General features: G+C 38.6%; 3 protein-coding genes across 3 annotated transcripts; 2 read left to right on the forward strand and 1 right to left on the reverse strand.

The window, feature by feature from the left end:
• The first annotated feature begins 14 nt into the window (after positions 1 to 14).
• LOC141646727 (protein ZINC INDUCED FACILITATOR-LIKE 1-like) lies at positions 15 to 5,393 on the forward strand. Its single transcript, XM_074454650.1, has 17 exons — positions 15 to 162; positions 1,467 to 1,507; positions 1,933 to 1,993; positions 2,119 to 2,221; positions 2,330 to 2,432; positions 2,565 to 2,618; positions 2,818 to 2,880; positions 3,010 to 3,059; positions 3,161 to 3,236; positions 3,371 to 3,586; positions 3,669 to 3,756; positions 3,927 to 4,012; positions 4,282 to 4,389; positions 4,499 to 4,543; positions 4,642 to 4,730; positions 4,841 to 4,884; positions 5,175 to 5,393. Exons 1-17 carry the CDS (start codon positions 15 to 17, stop codon positions 5,315 to 5,317), a joined length of 1,518 nt encoding a protein of 505 aa, XP_074310751.1. The 3' UTR covers positions 5,318 to 5,393.
• Positions 5,394 to 6,912: 1,519 nt separating this feature from the next.
• On the forward strand, positions 6,913 to 11,534 carry LOC141646710 (SUN domain-containing protein 1-like). Its single transcript, XM_074454618.1, has 2 exons — positions 6,913 to 8,198; positions 10,987 to 11,534. Exons 1-2 carry the CDS (start codon positions 7,098 to 7,100, stop codon positions 11,284 to 11,286), a joined length of 1,401 nt encoding a protein of 466 aa, XP_074310719.1. The 5' UTR covers positions 6,913 to 7,097; the 3' UTR covers positions 11,287 to 11,534.
• Positions 11,535 to 13,241: 1,707 nt separating this feature from the next.
• Positions 13,242 to 16,789, reverse strand: LOC141646730 (uncharacterized). Its single transcript, XM_074454654.1, has 2 exons — positions 16,353 to 16,789; positions 13,242 to 15,059 (listed from the first exon to the last, which is right to left on the reverse strand). Exons 1-2 carry the CDS (start codon positions 16,705 to 16,707, stop codon positions 13,381 to 13,383), a joined length of 2,034 nt encoding a protein of 677 aa, XP_074310755.1. The 5' UTR covers positions 16,708 to 16,789; the 3' UTR covers positions 13,242 to 13,380.
• Positions 16,790 to 18,257: the final 1,468 nt, after the last annotated feature.

Raw genomic sequence — 18,257 nt, forward strand, 5'->3', positions numbered from 1 at the left:
GGGTGGTGAAAAAAATGGGAGAAGAAACAAAAATCCCATTATTGTTGGAAAAGGAATACTATGAAGATTGTCCAGGGTGTAAGATAGAAAAGATTAAGAATACTCAAGAAGGTCTACCTTTGAAGACTCTTGCTGGTGTTTGGGTCATAGTTCTTTGCAATGGTATGTATCTACTTCATCATTTCTCGTACTCCCTTTGTCCCGTTCATTTGTTTACTTTTTCATTCTCTGTCACGGGTGTTTTAATCAAAGGTCAACAAATGATTGCGACAGAAAGAGTACTAGTATTTAGCTTAAGAAATGGATAATTATGTTGTTTTTTTTTTAAATTCTTAAAGAAGATTTAGCATTTTTTGAACTTTTTAATTTACTAGGCTTTATCTAGACTTGGCAAACGGGTTATTCAGGTTGGGTCTGGTCGAAAATGTGTGTATTTTATGTAAGGTGTTAATTCCCATCTGGGTTTTCTGGACTTTGTAATGAAATAGTGTTTGCTGTGTGGTTGATATCAAATGGGTGCCTGTTTTCATTGGGGTCGAAGAGTGGTTAGTGCACAGGGAATTGAAGTGATGGTTGAGGCCCGACTATTATATTTATTCCTATTACGCCCCCTCACTCGAGTGCCCATTGGGCTCGAAGAGTGGTTAGTGCACAGACTCCCTCATACCATGTGCTGAATTTCCACTTCGTGAGTTATTGGAGGCTGCCAGGATTTGAACCCGTGACCTTCGGTCACACTGGCTTTGATACCATGATAAATGAACCATCTCAACCATTATATTTATTCCTATTAGTTATGACGACTGAATCCAAGATTCGATACCAGGGCTATGCTTAATCTCCAGCATACTGTTCATTGCTTAATCTCATTGGCCTGCCTTCCCCAATAGATAATCTAATTTAAAGCTTAAGAAGGTTTGATAAAAATCAGGCTACCTTGCATTTGGTTTCGGCTCAAATGGGTTGAATAAATTCGAGTTGTTTGGCAACTTTATGAGGTTTTTCTTCTACAATAGTCTTATCCAAGACCCAATCAACGCGGTGCTAGCAGCCTTTATATAATCAATATTAGCAGAGGACATCCTCAATGCTTAGTAGTTGTAAAAATCTGTAGGCAGTGTAAATCCGAGTCATAATACAAGCGCTTTCTTCATAAAAGCTTTGTAACGGGAGTCAGAATGACAGTTTTGATGCTGGCGGGGATTTCAGTCTTTCAGATGCAGGTCATAACTCATATGTGCCACTCTACGACTTTAACTGATAAACTGGTTGACAAATGCTCTGGTGTTTAAGATGTTAAGTGAAAGGAACTCCTGGTTGCTACTTTTGTCTACTCTGTACGCAGTGTTGGACATTCAGATTTTGGTTTTGATATGATTCAATATTTGTTTTCCTATTCATCTTGTCACGACATTTCTTTTCTGAATCTTTTCGACTAATTTATCTTCTTGCTGTCGCGTTTGCAGCTCTACCAATATCTTCACTCTTCCCGTTCCTCTATTTCATGGTAAGTGAAGAATATTCAGTCTTCTTTGTTATTGTCAGTTTGGTGAGCATTCCAGCTTTTCATGGCTAACAAGATACTGCGAGGCCGTGAGTAGTCTAAGTACCACACTTTAGTGGACAAACCGAAAGTGGTTCACTAATGTTTAGCTCGCGCAAATATATTTCTTTTAACATGATTCAGGACATTTCAGCTGGTCTGCTCCCCTCTGTCAACCATTCTTGTACATATTCCGTCACTGTTGTTTACGTTTCCTATTTAGGCAACTATGTTGCGTTAGAAAGACCGTACCATATCATTATTATACTCGAAGCTACCCATTGTAAATACTCGTGTCATCTGACCAAAAACAGATGTAAATACTTTGAGAATTATGTACAGAACTCGGGTTTAAATGGTATTTTAAACTAATCCGTAAATATATGCAGGTCAGGGACTTTCATATAGCCAAAGAAGAGGCAGATGTAGGGTACTATGCTGGTTTTGTGGGTGAGTACAATTCTTTCTCGTTTAGCTTTTACTATAAACGGATTTCATTTACATTTGCCAGTTGAAATTTTAGTGTGTACGAACTTGTCCACCTTACTGTTTCTCTCACATGATACATGTTAAAGGATGTTCGTTTATGCTTGGAAGGGCATTGACATCTGTTTTATGGGGGATGATTGCTGATCGATATGGCCGAAAGCCTGTTATTATCTTCGGAACAGCATCTCTGTTAGTATTCTGCAATTTTTTTTTTTTCTGAATTCTGAGTATCCATTTCTGCAGTTTTTGTTTTTTTCTGAATTTTTCTTAGCTGTTATTATCATTTTCTAATTTCAGGGTCGTTTTTAACACACTTTTTGGCCTAAGTACGAATTTTTGGATGGCAATCACAACAAGATTTCTTTTGGGAAGTTTCAATGGGTTACTCGGACCTGTCAAGGTATATAGGCAATCTCGTATTAACTGTTGGAGTAAAGATTTACTGTTTTATTAACTGAATATGTTCTCGGTTCTCCTATTACTGAATTGCAGCTTCTTTCACTCATACGACTTTTTACTTTCACATTATCAGGCATATATATCTGAGATTTGCCGGGAAGAACATCAAGCTACAGGCATGTCCGTGGTAAGCTACTGACAGACTGACAGCTATGTTATTTTCAGTTTTTCATTTGACATTCTGACATGGGTTTGACACTTGAGTGCTACATTAGCCAAAACGCAAGCGCTTTTCATAAAGTAGTCGAGTCTGAGTCTTGGACACGCATCCTAATATCCTATCAGATACTTCTAATCGAATTTACGTCCATTACCGCCTTGTACAGATTACTACAGCTTGGGGAATTGGACTGGTCATTGGGCCAGCACTTGGGGGTTTACTTGCTCAGGTGAGCTTTATTGATCCAATAACATGTTACCCACGTCGGTTTTGAGTCATACGTTGCAATCACCGGAGATGAAGTGTGGACTGTGGAAGAAAATTATCTGATTTTCTGAACTAATGTTTTGCAATACAGCCTGCAGAAAAGTACCCTGGGATATTCTCTGAAGATTCTTTGTTCGGAAGGTTAGTCTTCACATGTCTCGATCTTTTTTAGCTTAAAACTGTAATGTCTGCAGATTTCCGTACCTTGGAAATAGTAATGCATTGATCTAATTTGGCTGCAGATTTCCGTACTTCTTGCCCTGCCTCATTACATCCATTTTCGCAGCTCTAGTGACTGTCGGTGCATTTTGGCTTCCGGTTAGTCCCTTTAACATCTTCAATTTGGAGGAAATTCCAATGCTAAAGTCTCCTCTTACATTTTCATGAGATATTTTTCATGGTTTTTACGTAGTTAACTTCTACAGTCGTTAACTATTTACATTATAATCCAGGAATCATTGCATAAGCACAAACCAACACAGTCATCTGAGTACGATTCATATGAAGCTGAAGAAGCTGCAATTTGGACGTCAGACGACAAGCTTACCAAGGCAGAATTCGATGAAAGCACATTTCTTCCTAGAAAAAGCTTATATAAGAACTGGCCGCTTATGTCTTCTATCATCGTTTATTGCGTTTTTTCCCTTCATGACATGGCTTACACCGAGGTAGGTTCTCCTGCGGTGATCTTAAGTTTCAGATTTCAATTTATCACTTACTCGAGCTGAAAATTTTGTGTTATTTTTCTAGGTATTCTCATTATGGGCTGTTAGTCCTCGAAATCTAGGCGGATTAAGCTATTCAACACAAGATGTCGGAACAATTCTTTCTATCACAGGTACGGAGTATTAAATTTGAGTTTTCAACACATGGGTAAGGGTACATATATCGGACCCTAACGAGAATTTTTGCATTTTTCTTTATTTACTTCAGTAACGAAAATGCACTGAGTTTGTTTTTTTTGTCTTTCCCATTTTGCCCCCTGCCCGTGTTCATTCCAATATTCAGGTGTTGGCATGTTGATTTTTCAGCTCTTCTTGTATCCACAAATTGACAAAATCTTTGGACAAGTTATGATTGTTCGATTATGTGGGGTATGCTTTTCCGAAACCTCTAAGTGTTCATACTACAGGCAGTGGTGGAGCTAGGCGGGACTAGCAGGGGCGGTCGCCCCCGCTAAAAATGGAAAAATCCCAAGTTTTTAGTTAAATTTTCGAAAAAATTTCAATTTTATCTTTTGAAATTTCACGTTCGCCCCCGCTGAAATTTTTCGCCCCCCTAGCGGAAAATCCTGGCTCCGCCACTGACTACAGGTATACAACTGAGAGAGAGTATTGACATTGCCTGCTTCGATTTCTTTCAGATGTTATCCATACCTTTGTTACAATGCTACCCTTTCATAGCATTACTGTCAGGGTTAAGTCTCGCCGTGGTGTTAAATTCCGCCTCTGTGGTCAAGAATATTATATCGGTAAGTCTGAATAAACTGTAATTTTCATTTATGACCCATATACGAGTCTGAATTGTTAATTATGACATCTGATTTATTTTTCGCTCTTTACTGATTAACGTTTTTACAGACATGCATTATAACCAGCTCATTTATTCTGCAAAACCGAGCTGTGGTAAGTTCATTTTAACCTTTCTGACATTATTTTCCTTAATTATCCACAATCCAATTTTCATGTTTAACGAAGATGAACAAATAAATAAATAAATACAGGATCAAGATCAACGAGGAGCAGCTAACGGCATCTCTATGACTACCATGTCTCTTTTCAAAGCAGTTGGCCCAGCTTGCGGAGGTGCACTGTAAGTGTCTACGCCTTACATAAGACATGAATTACTGTACTGTTTTCCTTCCCTTCTCTTTTCGGTATTGCAGTTCTTCACATAATTTGATACATTGTATTATTTCTCAGGCTTTCTTGGTCAGAAAAGCGTCAAGACACGTCCTTTCTTCCAGGTATTCTCGTCTCCAAAGCCCCCGTCTCCTTTTTGCTACGACACTATGCATTTTAGTCCTGCATATATGGTTGTGGGGTTTTGAGACCCCACAGTTTTTCGACAATTGACGTTTTTTATCATTAAAATTTGTCTGTTTTGAAAATTTTATGTTTTAACAATTACATTAAAATAGACCCCACAGGTTAAAGATTTTGGCTCCGTCATTATACATCAATCAATCATTCTAAAGCAACATATATCCCTATGTTTCTGTTCCTAACTATGCGAACAATGTACCGTTTGATGCAGGCACACACATGATCTTTTTCCTACTGAACATGGTATCAGTTGTAGGAGTTGTACTGACATTCAAACCGTTCCTTGTCGAACGCCAAGGAGATCATCACAGCAAGTTTCCTAGTAGAATTGTGGCATCAAGTGAAAGTTTGTGAATGTATTTTGATTGATATAATGTTAGTGTATCATAATACATACTGTATTTTATATCAAAGTTTAGCACAAGAAAAATGTCTTCAATGGTGAAAAAAAAGGTTAAGAGGAGATTCGTTTCTTTTGACCGAGTTCTTAAAGTACATCTGACCCCGTTACTCCGCATTAGACCTGTACTCGGGCCGGGCTAGGGCCGGGGCGGGCCGGGCTTTCCTGGTCAAACCCGGGCCAGGCCAGGGGGAAGGGACGGGCTTGGCCGGGCTGGGATATGCTTGACCCGGGCCAGGACCAGAGGCGGGCTAAGGCCGGGCCGGGCTGGTGGGCCTTATCATTTTATTTTTTTATTTTTTATTTTTGCTAAAATGGCGGGCCAAGGCCGGGCCGGGCTAGAATTTCAGACTCGGGCCGACCCGGGGTTAACGGCGGAAGCTAAGGCGGGGGGGCGGTTAGCCCGTCTTGATGGCCGCTCTACTCCGCATGACAGTACTCGGGGCCGCCAAGGGCGGGCGGGCGAGGGGGGCTTGGCCGGGCCGGGCTGTGATATGCTTGTCACGGGTCAGGGTCTGAGGCGGGTCAAGGGCGGGTCGGGCTGGCGGGCCTTACCAATTTTTTAATTTTTTTATTTTTGCTAAAATGGTGGGTCGGGCTGGAATTTTAGGCCCCGGGCCAACAACGAGCCAAGGCCGAGCCAAGCTGCATAAAATAACGGGCCAAGGCGAGCCGGGCCGGGTCAGCCCATGCTGATGGTCAGCTCTAACTCCGCAATTGCGGGAATTTGCGTAGTTATTAAAGGCACTGCCGCACTGGGATAATGTTGTTGTTAATTTAGCTCTTAAGGTGTAATTTGTTGGAATATGTCGATATATTGTAATTTAGGGTAGAGTATTTGATTTATATATATTGTCAAGTCGACTCATTCTATTGAGAAAAACAACAAACGATTAGCCGTACATTGATCTATTATGAACTTTCTCCTCTCAAATTCTAGCAAAATTGGTTGGATTAGTAAGAACAAAATGAGAATTAGTTGATTGATGTTTAAGAGGTCTTTAACACATTTTCTTTTTGCCACACTTCATATACTAAATTTGAATCATTTATTACGTCATATGATTTGTAATTGAAGCATAAAGTCCACCGATATTTGAACCTGTCGTTACTTATGAATCTTCAAAATTGAATTATAAACCTCATTGTAAACTAAACACAAATTCTAGTGTCACATTTCAACCTAAGACTCGTGGTTCTACAATGTTTATGTTCCGTGTTCTACTACAAAAGAGACATAATCACAAATTCATAAGTTATCTATACTCGATAAATAAACAAAATTGCATATAATCATTCATTTACATTATATCAAATTAACTCAACACAAATATAAGATTTTAAATAAGTACTCCGTAAATCAAAAAATAAATTTTTTAAGCTACGGATTTTCTTATAATATAAACTCGCTTTAAACAATTTTTGTATATAAATTTTACCGTTTTTATCTGACTCGACTTCTTTGACAGAGTTTTATTATTATTTTATTTTTTAAAAAAGTTTGACATGGTAAAACGTTTGTTTTTATCTAAACAAAACCGCCATAACATAACATGATCACACTCTCTTATTATACTCAAATCTTACCCCCGATTTCCCCCAATTTCATTTCAAATCTCACTCCTTTTTTCTAGGGTTTTCATTTCAATTTCAATTTTGAATTTCAATTTAATCACATCTTCTTCTTCAATCAAATCCAATTTTCCTTCAATTTCGCTAGTTCCGTCGATCGTCATGTCCGCGTCGACGCTTTCCGCGACGGCGAACACTCGCCGTCGTACATCTTCGACGGTCAACGACGTCAAACAGTCAATTGACATAGTCAACTCTGCCGCCACCGCCGATAACGCCGGCGATGACGTCAGTGGTGCCGCAACCGTCGCTGTGAACAAAGATCTGAGTCATTCGTACAAAGGAGAAGCGAGTTTAGAAAGATCGTCGAAGGAAATAGTAAAGAAACCGTCGTCGCAAGTTCCGTCATCTGGAAATCGACCGCGAATTACTCGCAAAACGACGACGTCTACGGCGACTAAGCATGCGAGACCGCGGTGGAAGACGGTGGTTAGTGTGGTGGCGAAGAATTTGTTGTTGGTGGTTGTGTTAGCGGGGTTGGTACAAATAGTGAGGAAATTAGCGGTGAAGGAGGAGGAATCAGGAGGGAATTTGTTAGGGTTTACGGATATGGAATCGAGGATTGCGTCGGTTGAGACGTCGATGAAAACGACGTCGAAAATGCTGCAGGTGCAATTAGAGGTTGTGGATAAGAAGATTGATAGCGAGGTTGGGAATTTACGGAGGGAGGTTCAGAGAAGGGTTGAAGATAAGGGGGTGGAAATTGAGGGGAAATTGAGTGAATTAGAGGCGAAAACCGAGGAATTGGAGACGGGAATGAGCGAATTGAGGGAGATTTCGAAGGGTTTTGTGTCGAAAAACGAGGTTATTAGGGTTTATGAGGAGTTGATGAGTGGAGGAAATGAGGAAAATGGGGGAAATGGAGGGAGTGAATTGAGTTTGGATGAGATTCGGGTTTTGGCTAGGGAGGTTGTTGAGAGGGAGATTGAGAAACATGCTGCTGATGGGCTTGGACGGGTGGATTACGCGGTGGGTAGTGGCGGCGCTAAGGTTGTTAAGCATTCTGACCCTTTAATGGTTGGGAAAGGGGTTTGGTTTACTGCACCGAGGTCTGGGGTTCATGAGAATGCGGTTAGGATGTTGAGTCCTAGTTTCGGGGAGCCTGGGATGTGTTTTGCTCTTAAGGGTAGTAGTGGGTTTGTTCAAATTCGTCTTAGGACTGCTGTTGTTCCTGAGGCTGTAACTCTTGAACATGTTGCTAAGGTACATTTTGTTGGTTTGATATCTATTTAGTGTTTGTTTGTGCTTTTAATCGTTCTTTGTTGCGTACCTGTTTTGATGCTTGTTGATTCTTGTTTGTGATTTGTGAGAATGATTGCTGTGGTGACTGTGGAATACTAGCATTTGTATATTGGCATGTCGAAACCCTACTGTAAACCATAAAAATTCGATACCTGCGATAATAAATAGAGAGGCACAAAAATAATACGGAAAACAAGAATTTTATTATTGATTCCATTCTAAGGCTAGAGGGTAGGAAGACGGGGTCGTTTATTTGACTTAATCGATCTGCTCTCCTCAAACCCTAAACACAACAGCTGTATTTATAGTTCTAGTTAGCTTAAAGGGCAAGACGGAAATATTCTTTATTATCTATATTATCACAATATTTATTGATAATTATATCTAAATAATACTAGTAATTAAGATACAATCAAATAAATAGATACCAAAATATAAAATTTTGGTGTCTGCGCCTACTTCTAGCAGGAGGAACTGAGGAAGTTTAACTGTTGGTTGATTGCTGGGAATGACCTTCTTGTTGAGTAGCGTTCATTGCTTGAACAACATTACCTTTATGGATATGCCAGGATATGGTCATTGGTTTTATCAAAACTGAGTGAGCAGGGCAAATTTTATCTTCATTGCACCTGGTTTGTTGAAAAAATTACGTTTTAGCTTTGTGGTCGTGCTATAAATTATGCACTAAAGTAAAAAATATTACTTTGAGGGCTTTGTTAGTTTCCCTTAAAAATCTCGCGGACTATTAATAAATGGGATTGTTATCGGCCATATCAGGTGGTTCCGCTAAGTGAATCAATGGTTGTTTATCTGGATTTGAAATGATATAAATTGGTATCAGTTTTTTTACTCCATACTATAAATGTTCATTGCTATTACTGTTGGACCTTGGCGCCATTTGATGGCCCAACTCTGCTACAGAGGGCAAATGGAATTTTTATCCTTTTTTTGGAAGTAGTAGTCTGCAGAGGCTTTTGATGTTTTAGCTTGCTATTATTTGCATACGTTGTTCTCAAGTGGGAAGATACATAATTGTTCTCTGGTTATATATACTGTGTTCTTCTTCTGAGGATTCAATACTTTTGAGCTAAAGAAAAGAACATTTGCAAAGAATGTCACATGCCGATATATACCCCCCGTCCCATTAATCTTCGTACTTGTCAAAATTCTGATGCCTTAAGAGTGCTTAGAATGTTTGTGGAAAGTTTGAAAGTACTGGTATTAGCATGCCGTTAGAAATTTTGATGATATAGTATTATCTTGTTGATTAGCTGCCATTTTGATGCCTTTTAAGTAATGGTAGATTAGTGGAATGTTTGAAACACAAATTTCATGTGCATTATAGTTTCACTGGCCGCTGTATTTTTCAAGTTTTTATTGCAAATGGTAACTTCTTTAGGTTTTTTCATTTTCTCTCAAGTCCTAATAGTAATAGTTGACGGGCTGCAATATAGAATCTAGCTTCAACTTTTAGAGAACCATTATTTTCGGAATATGTTAAAGACGGAATCTAGCCCCAATTATGGCCTGAATTACTGGCTTCCATTGATGGTTTGATGTGTTGTGTACAAATAGTGCCATGGGCCATGAGGTTGCTGAATACTGTCTTCAAACCTTCTTCCCCACCTTCACCTGCCACCACAACCACCACCCTTTCAAATTCACCATCTCTACCACAGATTTGCCCTTCCCCACACCGAAAACCGGCCCACCCCTGAATCACCCACCCCACAGTCAAAGATGATGGAGGAGGAGAATGTGGTTGTTTTGGGTGGGTTTGGGTTGTGGGTGAAGGTGGATCTGTTGGTGAGTGTAGGGTCTGGGGTGTGAGAGTGGTGACCGGTGAGGTTGCAATGCTGGGAGGGTTATGGAGAGTGTTGTGGGGTTAAGTGAGCTGGTCTGGGTCTGGTGGGGTTTAGTGATGCAATCTTGTGCGGTGGGGTGGGTTGGTGAGTAGGAATGTACAACGATTGATAGAGGAGGTAATGGATGATACGAAGGTAAATTTGTGTAAGTACAGCAGTATACCCTGAACGCCTTGTTTTGCTATACCTAATTGCCCTGGTAAAAGCAAGTGTAAACATCCAAACGAAATGAAGGGAGTGCTAGATAGTACTAGACATACATAGATAGGTCATATACGGACATCATATTTGGCAAATGAAATTTCATTTAATAGCTCGGTCCGGCCCTCGCACAGTTCCATTTCTTCCCAACTCCCAAGTATGAGTTGCAACTTACAATCATAGCTGAATCTTAGTTATTGTGTTTGGATTCTTTGTCTCTCGAGGAACTCAATTTTCACCCATTAGTTGAAAATTTGGATTCGCTCTTTGTTTTCATGTATCATGCTAAAGATGATGGTGACTGGTGAGGAGTTCGGAAGAACCATATTTCTTCATCTTGTTTCTGTGTTGATGTTGTGTTATTGAGACAATGTGGTGGTTCCGTGTCTTATGATCAATGTAGGGACTCTAGGGAGGCATATAATATGTTTGTCTGAGCTCAAGGCCTCCTACACCATGTTTTTTGTGTTGAAGATTGTTCTACATGTGAAAATATGATATTTCGTAACTTTTCTTAAATGGTTCGTAGATACTCCGTACTTTGAATCCGTTTGGTCTTTTCAAAATTATTATTTAGGACAAAATTTGTCTGAGTTTGAGCCGTGTTTGCATATAGTTTGCGGAGTATATATTAAAGCCTCCTATAGTTTGCTAATATATTAATCTTCTTTTACCATAAACAGAGTGTGGCATATGATCAATCTAGCGCTCCGAAATATTGCCGTGTTTTTGGTTGGCTAGAGGGTCCACAAGGCCTTGAAACTGACTCGACTGCCGAGAATGAGAAGGTGCTGCTTGCAGAGTTCACATATGATCTAGAGAAGAGCAATGCCCAGACTTACACCGTAGTAGACTCCGCTACATCTGCTGTCATCGACACAGTTAGATTCGAGTTCAGTTCCAATTATGGAAGTGCAACACATACTTGCATATATCGGCTTAGGGTTCATGGTCACGATCCTAGTCCTGTCCCAAATGCTTGAACATTTATTCCGGCGTTCTTTGAAGCGTGTGCTTTCTCAACCGTGTAATTGTTGCCTTTTCTTCTCTTCATTTGTTCAGTGATTAATTTTTCTTTTTTTTTATGCTGTCGTAGTTGCAAATCAATAACCTTAGTACTTTAGACGGATTTGATATTTTTATGTACCTTAATTCATACTACTATGTAGAAAACATTGTGTATTTAGTGTGAGTCGTGATCTTCTATGCGATAGCCTCTTTTTGTGTGTAAGCTTGCCGACTGTGCGCTGTAGATATAACAATCTACATGTCATGCATGAGACTATGAGAGTATGAGACGGTGGTTGGTGAGACCAACCTGCTTTTACCTTGCCGCGAGCATTGGCTCCAAATTTGGTCTTGCTTGAATCAGGTTTGTTTCTTATTCAGATTTGCATACTTTTCATCTATTTTAGTTAGATGAAATCGTCTTAATTGGAAAATGCTTCCCTCCAAATCCGCTCGCAGTAGATTAGTAGCAGTGGTAGACTGGTAGTAGTAAAAGTGTATGCTTAACCATGGTTAGTAGGCATTCTGAAAGGATTGTGGCCTCGTGGGCTTTCGGGCGTGCCCTACATAATGGGTGTTCCATGTGCTTGCCATTTGGGCCGGTTGTCACATTCAACATTTCACAAATATCACAATATCTACCGAAGAGTTCTTAACCTAGTGGTTAAAATTTAAAATTAGACCTACTAAACCGGTCAATCGGATTAGGTTTGGGTTTAAAGACTTGAGGTCGGGTCATATTATTTCGGGTTGGGGTTGTTTCCGGGTCAATTATTATCAAGCTTTTTATGGATAATAATCAAAATTTGAAACAAATAACACATTCGGGTCAGGTTATATTAGGTCTGGTTAATTCGGGTCGGGTTAATTTTGCCGGGTCTAGTTACGACGGACGTATCGTGACAATAGGTTACGGATTTACGGGGTTCAAAACACCCTCCCTTATTGTACTGGTCTTGCGCTTTATTTGCCAAAAAAAAAGTATCACAATATTTAACTTTTTTAAAAATCTTTTTTAGATTTTTTTTTTTCATTCCTTAGTCCTGTCATTTTGCTTCAACTTTACGTTTCTAGAGTCTAGATGATGCATAATTTAAAGATAGATATATTGCCTTCACTATATCATACTTTGATGCATGGAATATTTGAAGGAGAAAAAGGTTGTATGCTTTTTTAAAGAAGAAAAAGAAGTGGGAAGCCTAACTAGAAAGCATAAAAAAGGAACAATTCTAGGTTAAGAAACTCCTCCAAAATCATATCCATGAGATGATTTATTTTGAGAGGTCAAAGACTCAAAATCATTCAAAGATTACTTAGTTAGCAATTAATAGTTTTGCTAATTCCCGCACAGTTCAATTTACCTCAATTTTTTCAATCCTACCAGCCTACCACAACTTCACCTTTTTTTTTTTTTTTTTTTTTTTTTGGTTAAAAACTACCTTATATTTATGGGTATTTGTAAAAATACTACCTTATGTTATTTTTCTTGCTTTATATTACCTTTGTTTTCTCTTTTTTTGGTTAAAAACTACCTCTGCTGAAAATATGGCGAGATTTGGCCGATTTAGCAACATTAACCTATCTCACATGAGTTTGTTCACATCAAACAACAATGACCAACTGCGTCCAACCCACAATTTAACTTCACATAAGCAAAATTTATATTTTGACATTTCAATAATAACTACGAACATCTACTAAAGTTAACCGTAAGTACATTACGACTTCCCAAAATCGCGCCTAAGCAAGATTAAAACATAAAAGAGTCAAGGGAGATAGGTTTAAGTCGACAAACTGACCAAATTTGTCTAGATTCTTAGCGTAGGTAGTTATTGACCAAGAATAAAGAAAACAAAGGTAGTAGAAAACAAAAATAATAATATAAGGTAGTCTTTTTACAAATACCCCTAAATATAAGGTAGTTTTTGACAAAAAATTCTTTTTTTTTTTACGAAAGAGAAATTTACACTCAAGGGTTAGGCTTTAGTAACTGTTAGTTATTTACCACTAATGCCTAGACTAAAATTAAGTCTAATGAACATGGTCGCCCACAAAAACACATTCGATGCTCAACGTCGGCGAGAGAAAGCTTTATCAAACAGAACTGACAATGGCAGATCTTCCCATCCTTCTAATTCCTCAGTCTTGACCTTACTTTTCTTCTGTTTCTTTTCAGCAGTCTTCTTCTTGTTTGAGCTTCGCCTTTTCCGATTCTTTTTACCAGTCCCATTCTCCTCATTCTTCGAGTCTTCAATAGGCAATGAAACAAAGTCCTTTGGCTCAAGGGTAGGTCTCTCTTCTTCCCTGCCCACGAAATTAGATATAAGAGCAAGTTTCTGTATGGTTCGAGCAGCTTCAATCTGGGGAAATTCATATGGACATAACATTTTCCATCTCCTTAGACAATGGTTATCTGTTCTCATAGGAACACAAGTCGCAACTTTAGACCAGCAATATCCGTGTTGTGTTATGGCTTCTCTGAGCTTCGTATCTTCTTCTGCAGTCCATTCGCAGCGATTCAAACAAGGATTCAGACAATTTACCCATCTTTCTCTACACTGTTCTTGGGTCCTTCCTGGCACAAACTTGGCTATTCTATGCCAACTTCTACGAAAAAGCGTAGCAGCAACTTTTAAGCGTTTATCTTCATCGTCATTCCATCTCCCCACCCTTTTTCTAGCTGGGTTCAAAGTTTTGTTCCATCTGTTAGAGCATTGCGGACCTGTTCGTCCTTCGAACATAGATGCAACAGCTTGCCAGTTGCTGTCCCCATACAATTCCACAGCAGAGTTGAGCTTAGCATCTTCATCATCTGTCCACGCCTTTTTCAAAATGCTGGCATTCAGACTTCTCTGATAATGAGCCAAACATTCAAAAGGAGTCCTATTGGTTCCGAGATGTTGAGCAATAACCGTCCAACTATTGAATCCGTTTTTCTCAATGAGACTTAATAGTTTTACCTCCTCTGCTTTTGTCCAATGATCCGAGTTTTTCAAGTGGTTTTCGCGATTCAACCACCTCGTTTCACATTCTTCTCCAGAGCGACGAGGAAGATATATAGTAGCAAGCTGCGTCCAGTTTACCTCGTCTGCAAAGCATTGGATTGTCTCCGGAGTAATTTTATGATTTTTTACTGATAACATCATAGCATCAATTCCATCATCATGTGCTTGTCTCTGGAGCAACTTTTCTTGATATTGTCGGACGATTCCTTTCTCGAGATTCTGTATATCCTTATTTGACCATTTCTCCCGATGAAAGGAAAGTGGATATTTTTGGAGAGCGGCCTTGTACCAAACAACATATGAATTCTCAGCAGGACCATAACATATCTCTCTGCCCTTTGCATTAGCTCTATGTTTAGCAGCTGAAATCAGCTGGATGCGATCATCTTGCTTCTGAGACAACTTTAGCCCAACTTGCTTCTTGCATTGCACTTGGTAGTCTCGAATTGTTTTGATGCGCTTGTGTAGCTCGTTTATTTGTTCCATCTTTGCTTCAATATGAAGCAACTTATTCCGTATAAATTTCTGGCAAGCTCTGTTTTTCTTAATGGCATCAATAAATGTCTGTGCAGTCAATGGGAAGCTAGAGACAGGAGTAAAGGCACCCTCTTTCTCAGTGGTATCATATTGCTCAGCATCATCTTCTATATGCTCATCTACAAACTCCCTCCCAAAAGAGGCGCCAACATCATTTGACACGGATTCATCTCTACCGCTGTTGACATCATTCTTTTTATTCGCATCTACATACCATGAAATAAAATAAATAAATAAATAAATATTATAAAAATCACTCACCATCATTAAAGGGGGGAACTACTCCAGCATTGGCAAGTTAAAAATCATGAATAGCACGAAGAATCAGAGTATTAAGTGACCCTAATGGCGTTTTGCACAAATTCTCACTTTAGACGACACTATCAGTCTAAAACTGGTAGACGGGTCAAACAATGAGTGGGATGTCACCACTTTGTCTTATTATGTAAGTGGTGACATATTTGACCAGTCCACACTTTAGACAGATATACCCGTCTAAAGGGAGACTAATTGGGGTTTTTGATACAAAGTACAAACCACATAACAACATTACATCAAAAAAGTGCATCAAAGCCTTCCATATAGCACCTTACCTTAAATTTGTGGGATTTAATTGCGTTCTTTATTATCTTTCTTGCATCCGTGATAACAAAGAAATCATATGTAAACAAATTAAAGGAGCATTACCATAGGAATCCAATTAAATAGATCATGTAAACCTAATTAACTAATATTCAAAACTTGGCACACAATCGAACATCATCATCATCATCGTCATAATTGTCCAAACTACTACTAACAATCTAACAATGGTACAGAAATCAATTGAACAATCATCATGTAAACCTAATTTATGTTCAAAACTTGGTACAAAAATCAATTGAACATCATCATCATCATCATAATTGTCCAAACTACTACTACTATTAACTAATAGGAATATTTATAATAGTTGGGCCCCAACCATCACCTTAAGGTTTTGGTCAGAGCCAGTGTGACCGAAGGTTCACGGGTTCAAATCCTGCCAACCTCAAAACTCCTCAAAAACTCGAAGTGGAAATCCAGCATACGGTACGGGGGAGCCGGTGCACAGCTAACCACTCTACAAGCCCAACGGGCATTTAAGTAAGGGAGCGTAATACGAATATTTATAATAGTTGGGCCTCAACCATCACCTTAACGTTTTGGTTGAGTTGGTTCATCCATCACTAACAATGGTACAGAAATCAATTGAACATCATCATGTAACCCTAATTTATGTTCAAAACTTGGCGGCACACAATTGAACATCATCATCATCATCATAATTGTCCAAACTACTACTAACAATGGTACAGAAATCAATTGAACATCATCATGTAAACCTAATTTATGTTCAAAACTTGCACACAAATCAATTGAACATCATCATCATCATCATCATAATTGTCCAAACTACTACTAACAATGCTATATATAACAATAAATAAAATAAAGAAAAAGTAATTGAGCATACATACCAGTAGCATCATCAGCGTCATGATGTAGCGAAAAGCGAGCTTTAATAGCTTGATAAAACTCGTAATCATCATCATCATCATCGGAAACAGGAGGAGGAAGAGAGGTTAACGGTTTGATATCATCAGCAACACGGCCTTCACCATAACGCGCTTGTATAGAACGAACCAATTCCAAATCATCGAAATCATCGTCATCATCGTCGTCGTCGTCGTCATCATATAAAATTCCAACAGCAGGTGAAGATGTATTGAGAGTAGTAGGTAAACATGCTCTGGTAAGAGCTTCAATGTCTTCCCGAAAAAGATCGTCGCTGTCACTATCTGACAATTCTTCGTTCAAATCATTATTTACCATTGATTGATTACGCCAAGTTTGGGGATTATTTTTGAAATAAGAGGGCTCTATAATTCGGTATATTACTAGGCTTGCTTGGATTGAAGGTATTTAAGTAGTTGTTTATTTATCTACGAGTTTTACTCATGTACTTTTTTTTCATTATGTTTCCATAGCATGTTCTTTGCCTAATTTTCTCTAAGTCCCTCTAATTCTCTCCCTCACAAAATTAATCAAATCTACAAAATTAATCAAATCCGTCGAGCTTCACAATTATGGATATCAATTATCGTATCGATCAAGTAATAATTGTAATTTTTAATTAAATTAATTATATTGTATCAAATTAAGGATTGATTTACATTAATTAAATCAGGATTTAGTTTAATCGTCGCCGGCGTAGGGATGAAGGGAGGTCAACCGACTTTGGATTGAGGGATGGTGTGTGGCCCGCCAGAAATGTTGTTGCCTTGCTGGTATTGGGCGTTAATGGTAGTAGTGGCCGTTGTACATGAACATGTTACTACTTCCTGCATTTCACTTTTCCGTTTTCCGATTTTCCCTTTTTTTTTTTTTTTTTTTTTTTTTTACTATTTTTATTTATTTATTTCAGGACTCGGACTTAGGAGGTCGTCAAGACCGGTCGGTGGTGCAAGGGAGGCGGCGGTGAGGATGGTAAATAATGGTTAATGGGTGGTGATAGTTAGAGTGAGAAAAGAGTAAAGGAAGAAGGGGGAGAGAGATGAAATATGGGTATTAAAATGAAATCATTAAAATAAAAGGGGTATTATGGTCATTAACGTCCATGAATGAGTAAAATCCGTACATGAATGAGCAACACCCCTTTTTTTTATGTTTGACATGAGAGTAATTGTTCACCTTTTAATCTATTACCCCATGAAAGGGTACTACATTACCCACCCTCCCCCTGAGTAATGACTAAGGGAGTAAAACATTTACTCAGTCATCATTACCATTATGTCAAACATATCATCAATGAACTCATTACCTAAGTAATTAACTTCCCCGATAATTATCACCTAGTTAAATTTTACCCCCGAATTATTCTATGGATTTCAGGCAAGTCAAATAACTCTCCCCATTGGAGAGCATTGGACGAGTGTGGCACGGAATTTAAGGGTGTTTGAAGTAAATAAGTTAAAGTACTGTAATAGGGTGAGGTAATTGGAGAGAGAAGGTACTATAGAGTATTATTGTGGGGTTATGTGATTAAAATAAGTATTGTTGTGAGGGTGAGGTAATTAAAATAAGATAAATTATGGGTATTGTGTTTGTGAGTATTGTTGTGGGTGATATGATTAAATAAGTATAAAAACTTTACTAAATAAGGGAAGAGGGAAGATAGTGTGAATAGATGAAAAAAGAAATAGGGAATGTTATTTAGAATAGGAGGGAGTATAATTGTATGTAATACTGTTACATGATACTTCCTCCATTCAACTTCACTTTGTAAGTTTGCTTTTTGCACGGGTATTAAGGAGCGGATTAAAAAAAACTATTAAAAGTACATAGAGAAAAAGAATGGAGAGGTTAAAAATATTAAAAAAAAA

Source organism: Silene latifolia, chromosome 3, assembly GCF_048544455.1.
Source record: "Silene latifolia isolate original U9 population chromosome 3, ASM4854445v1, whole genome shotgun sequence".
In the NCBI taxonomy this organism is placed as follows: Eukaryota; Viridiplantae; Streptophyta; class Magnoliopsida; order Caryophyllales; family Caryophyllaceae; genus Silene; species Silene latifolia.

Excerpts from the sequence above, each read along its gene's own strand:
- LOC141646727 (XM_074454650.1), top strand. The coding sequence starts at position 15 with ATGGGAGAAGAAACAAAAATCCCATTATTGTTGGAAAAGGAATACTAT. Across the intron at positions 2,619-2,817 it reads AAGCTACAGGCATGTCCGTG|ATTACTACAGCTTGGGGAAT; the intron begins GTAAGCTACTGA and ends CGCCTTGTACAG. Across the intron at positions 3,587-3,668 it reads ATGACATGGCTTACACCGAG|GTATTCTCATTATGGGCTGT; the intron begins GTAGGTTCTCCT and ends TTATTTTTCTAG.
- LOC141646710 (XM_074454618.1), top strand. The coding sequence starts at position 7,098 with ATGTCCGCGTCGACGCTTTCCGCGACGGCGAACACTCGCCGTCGTACA. Across the intron at positions 8,199-10,986 it reads CTCTTGAACATGTTGCTAAG|AGTGTGGCATATGATCAATC; the intron begins GTACATTTTGTT and ends TACCATAAACAG.
- LOC141646730 (XM_074454654.1), bottom strand. The coding sequence starts at position 16,707 with ATGGTAAATAATGATTTGAACGAAGAATTGTCAGATAGTGACAGCGAC. Across the intron at positions 15,060-16,352 it reads TGACGCTGATGATGCTACTG|ATGCGAATAAAAAGAATGAT; the intron begins GTATGTATGCTC and ends CATGGTATGTAG.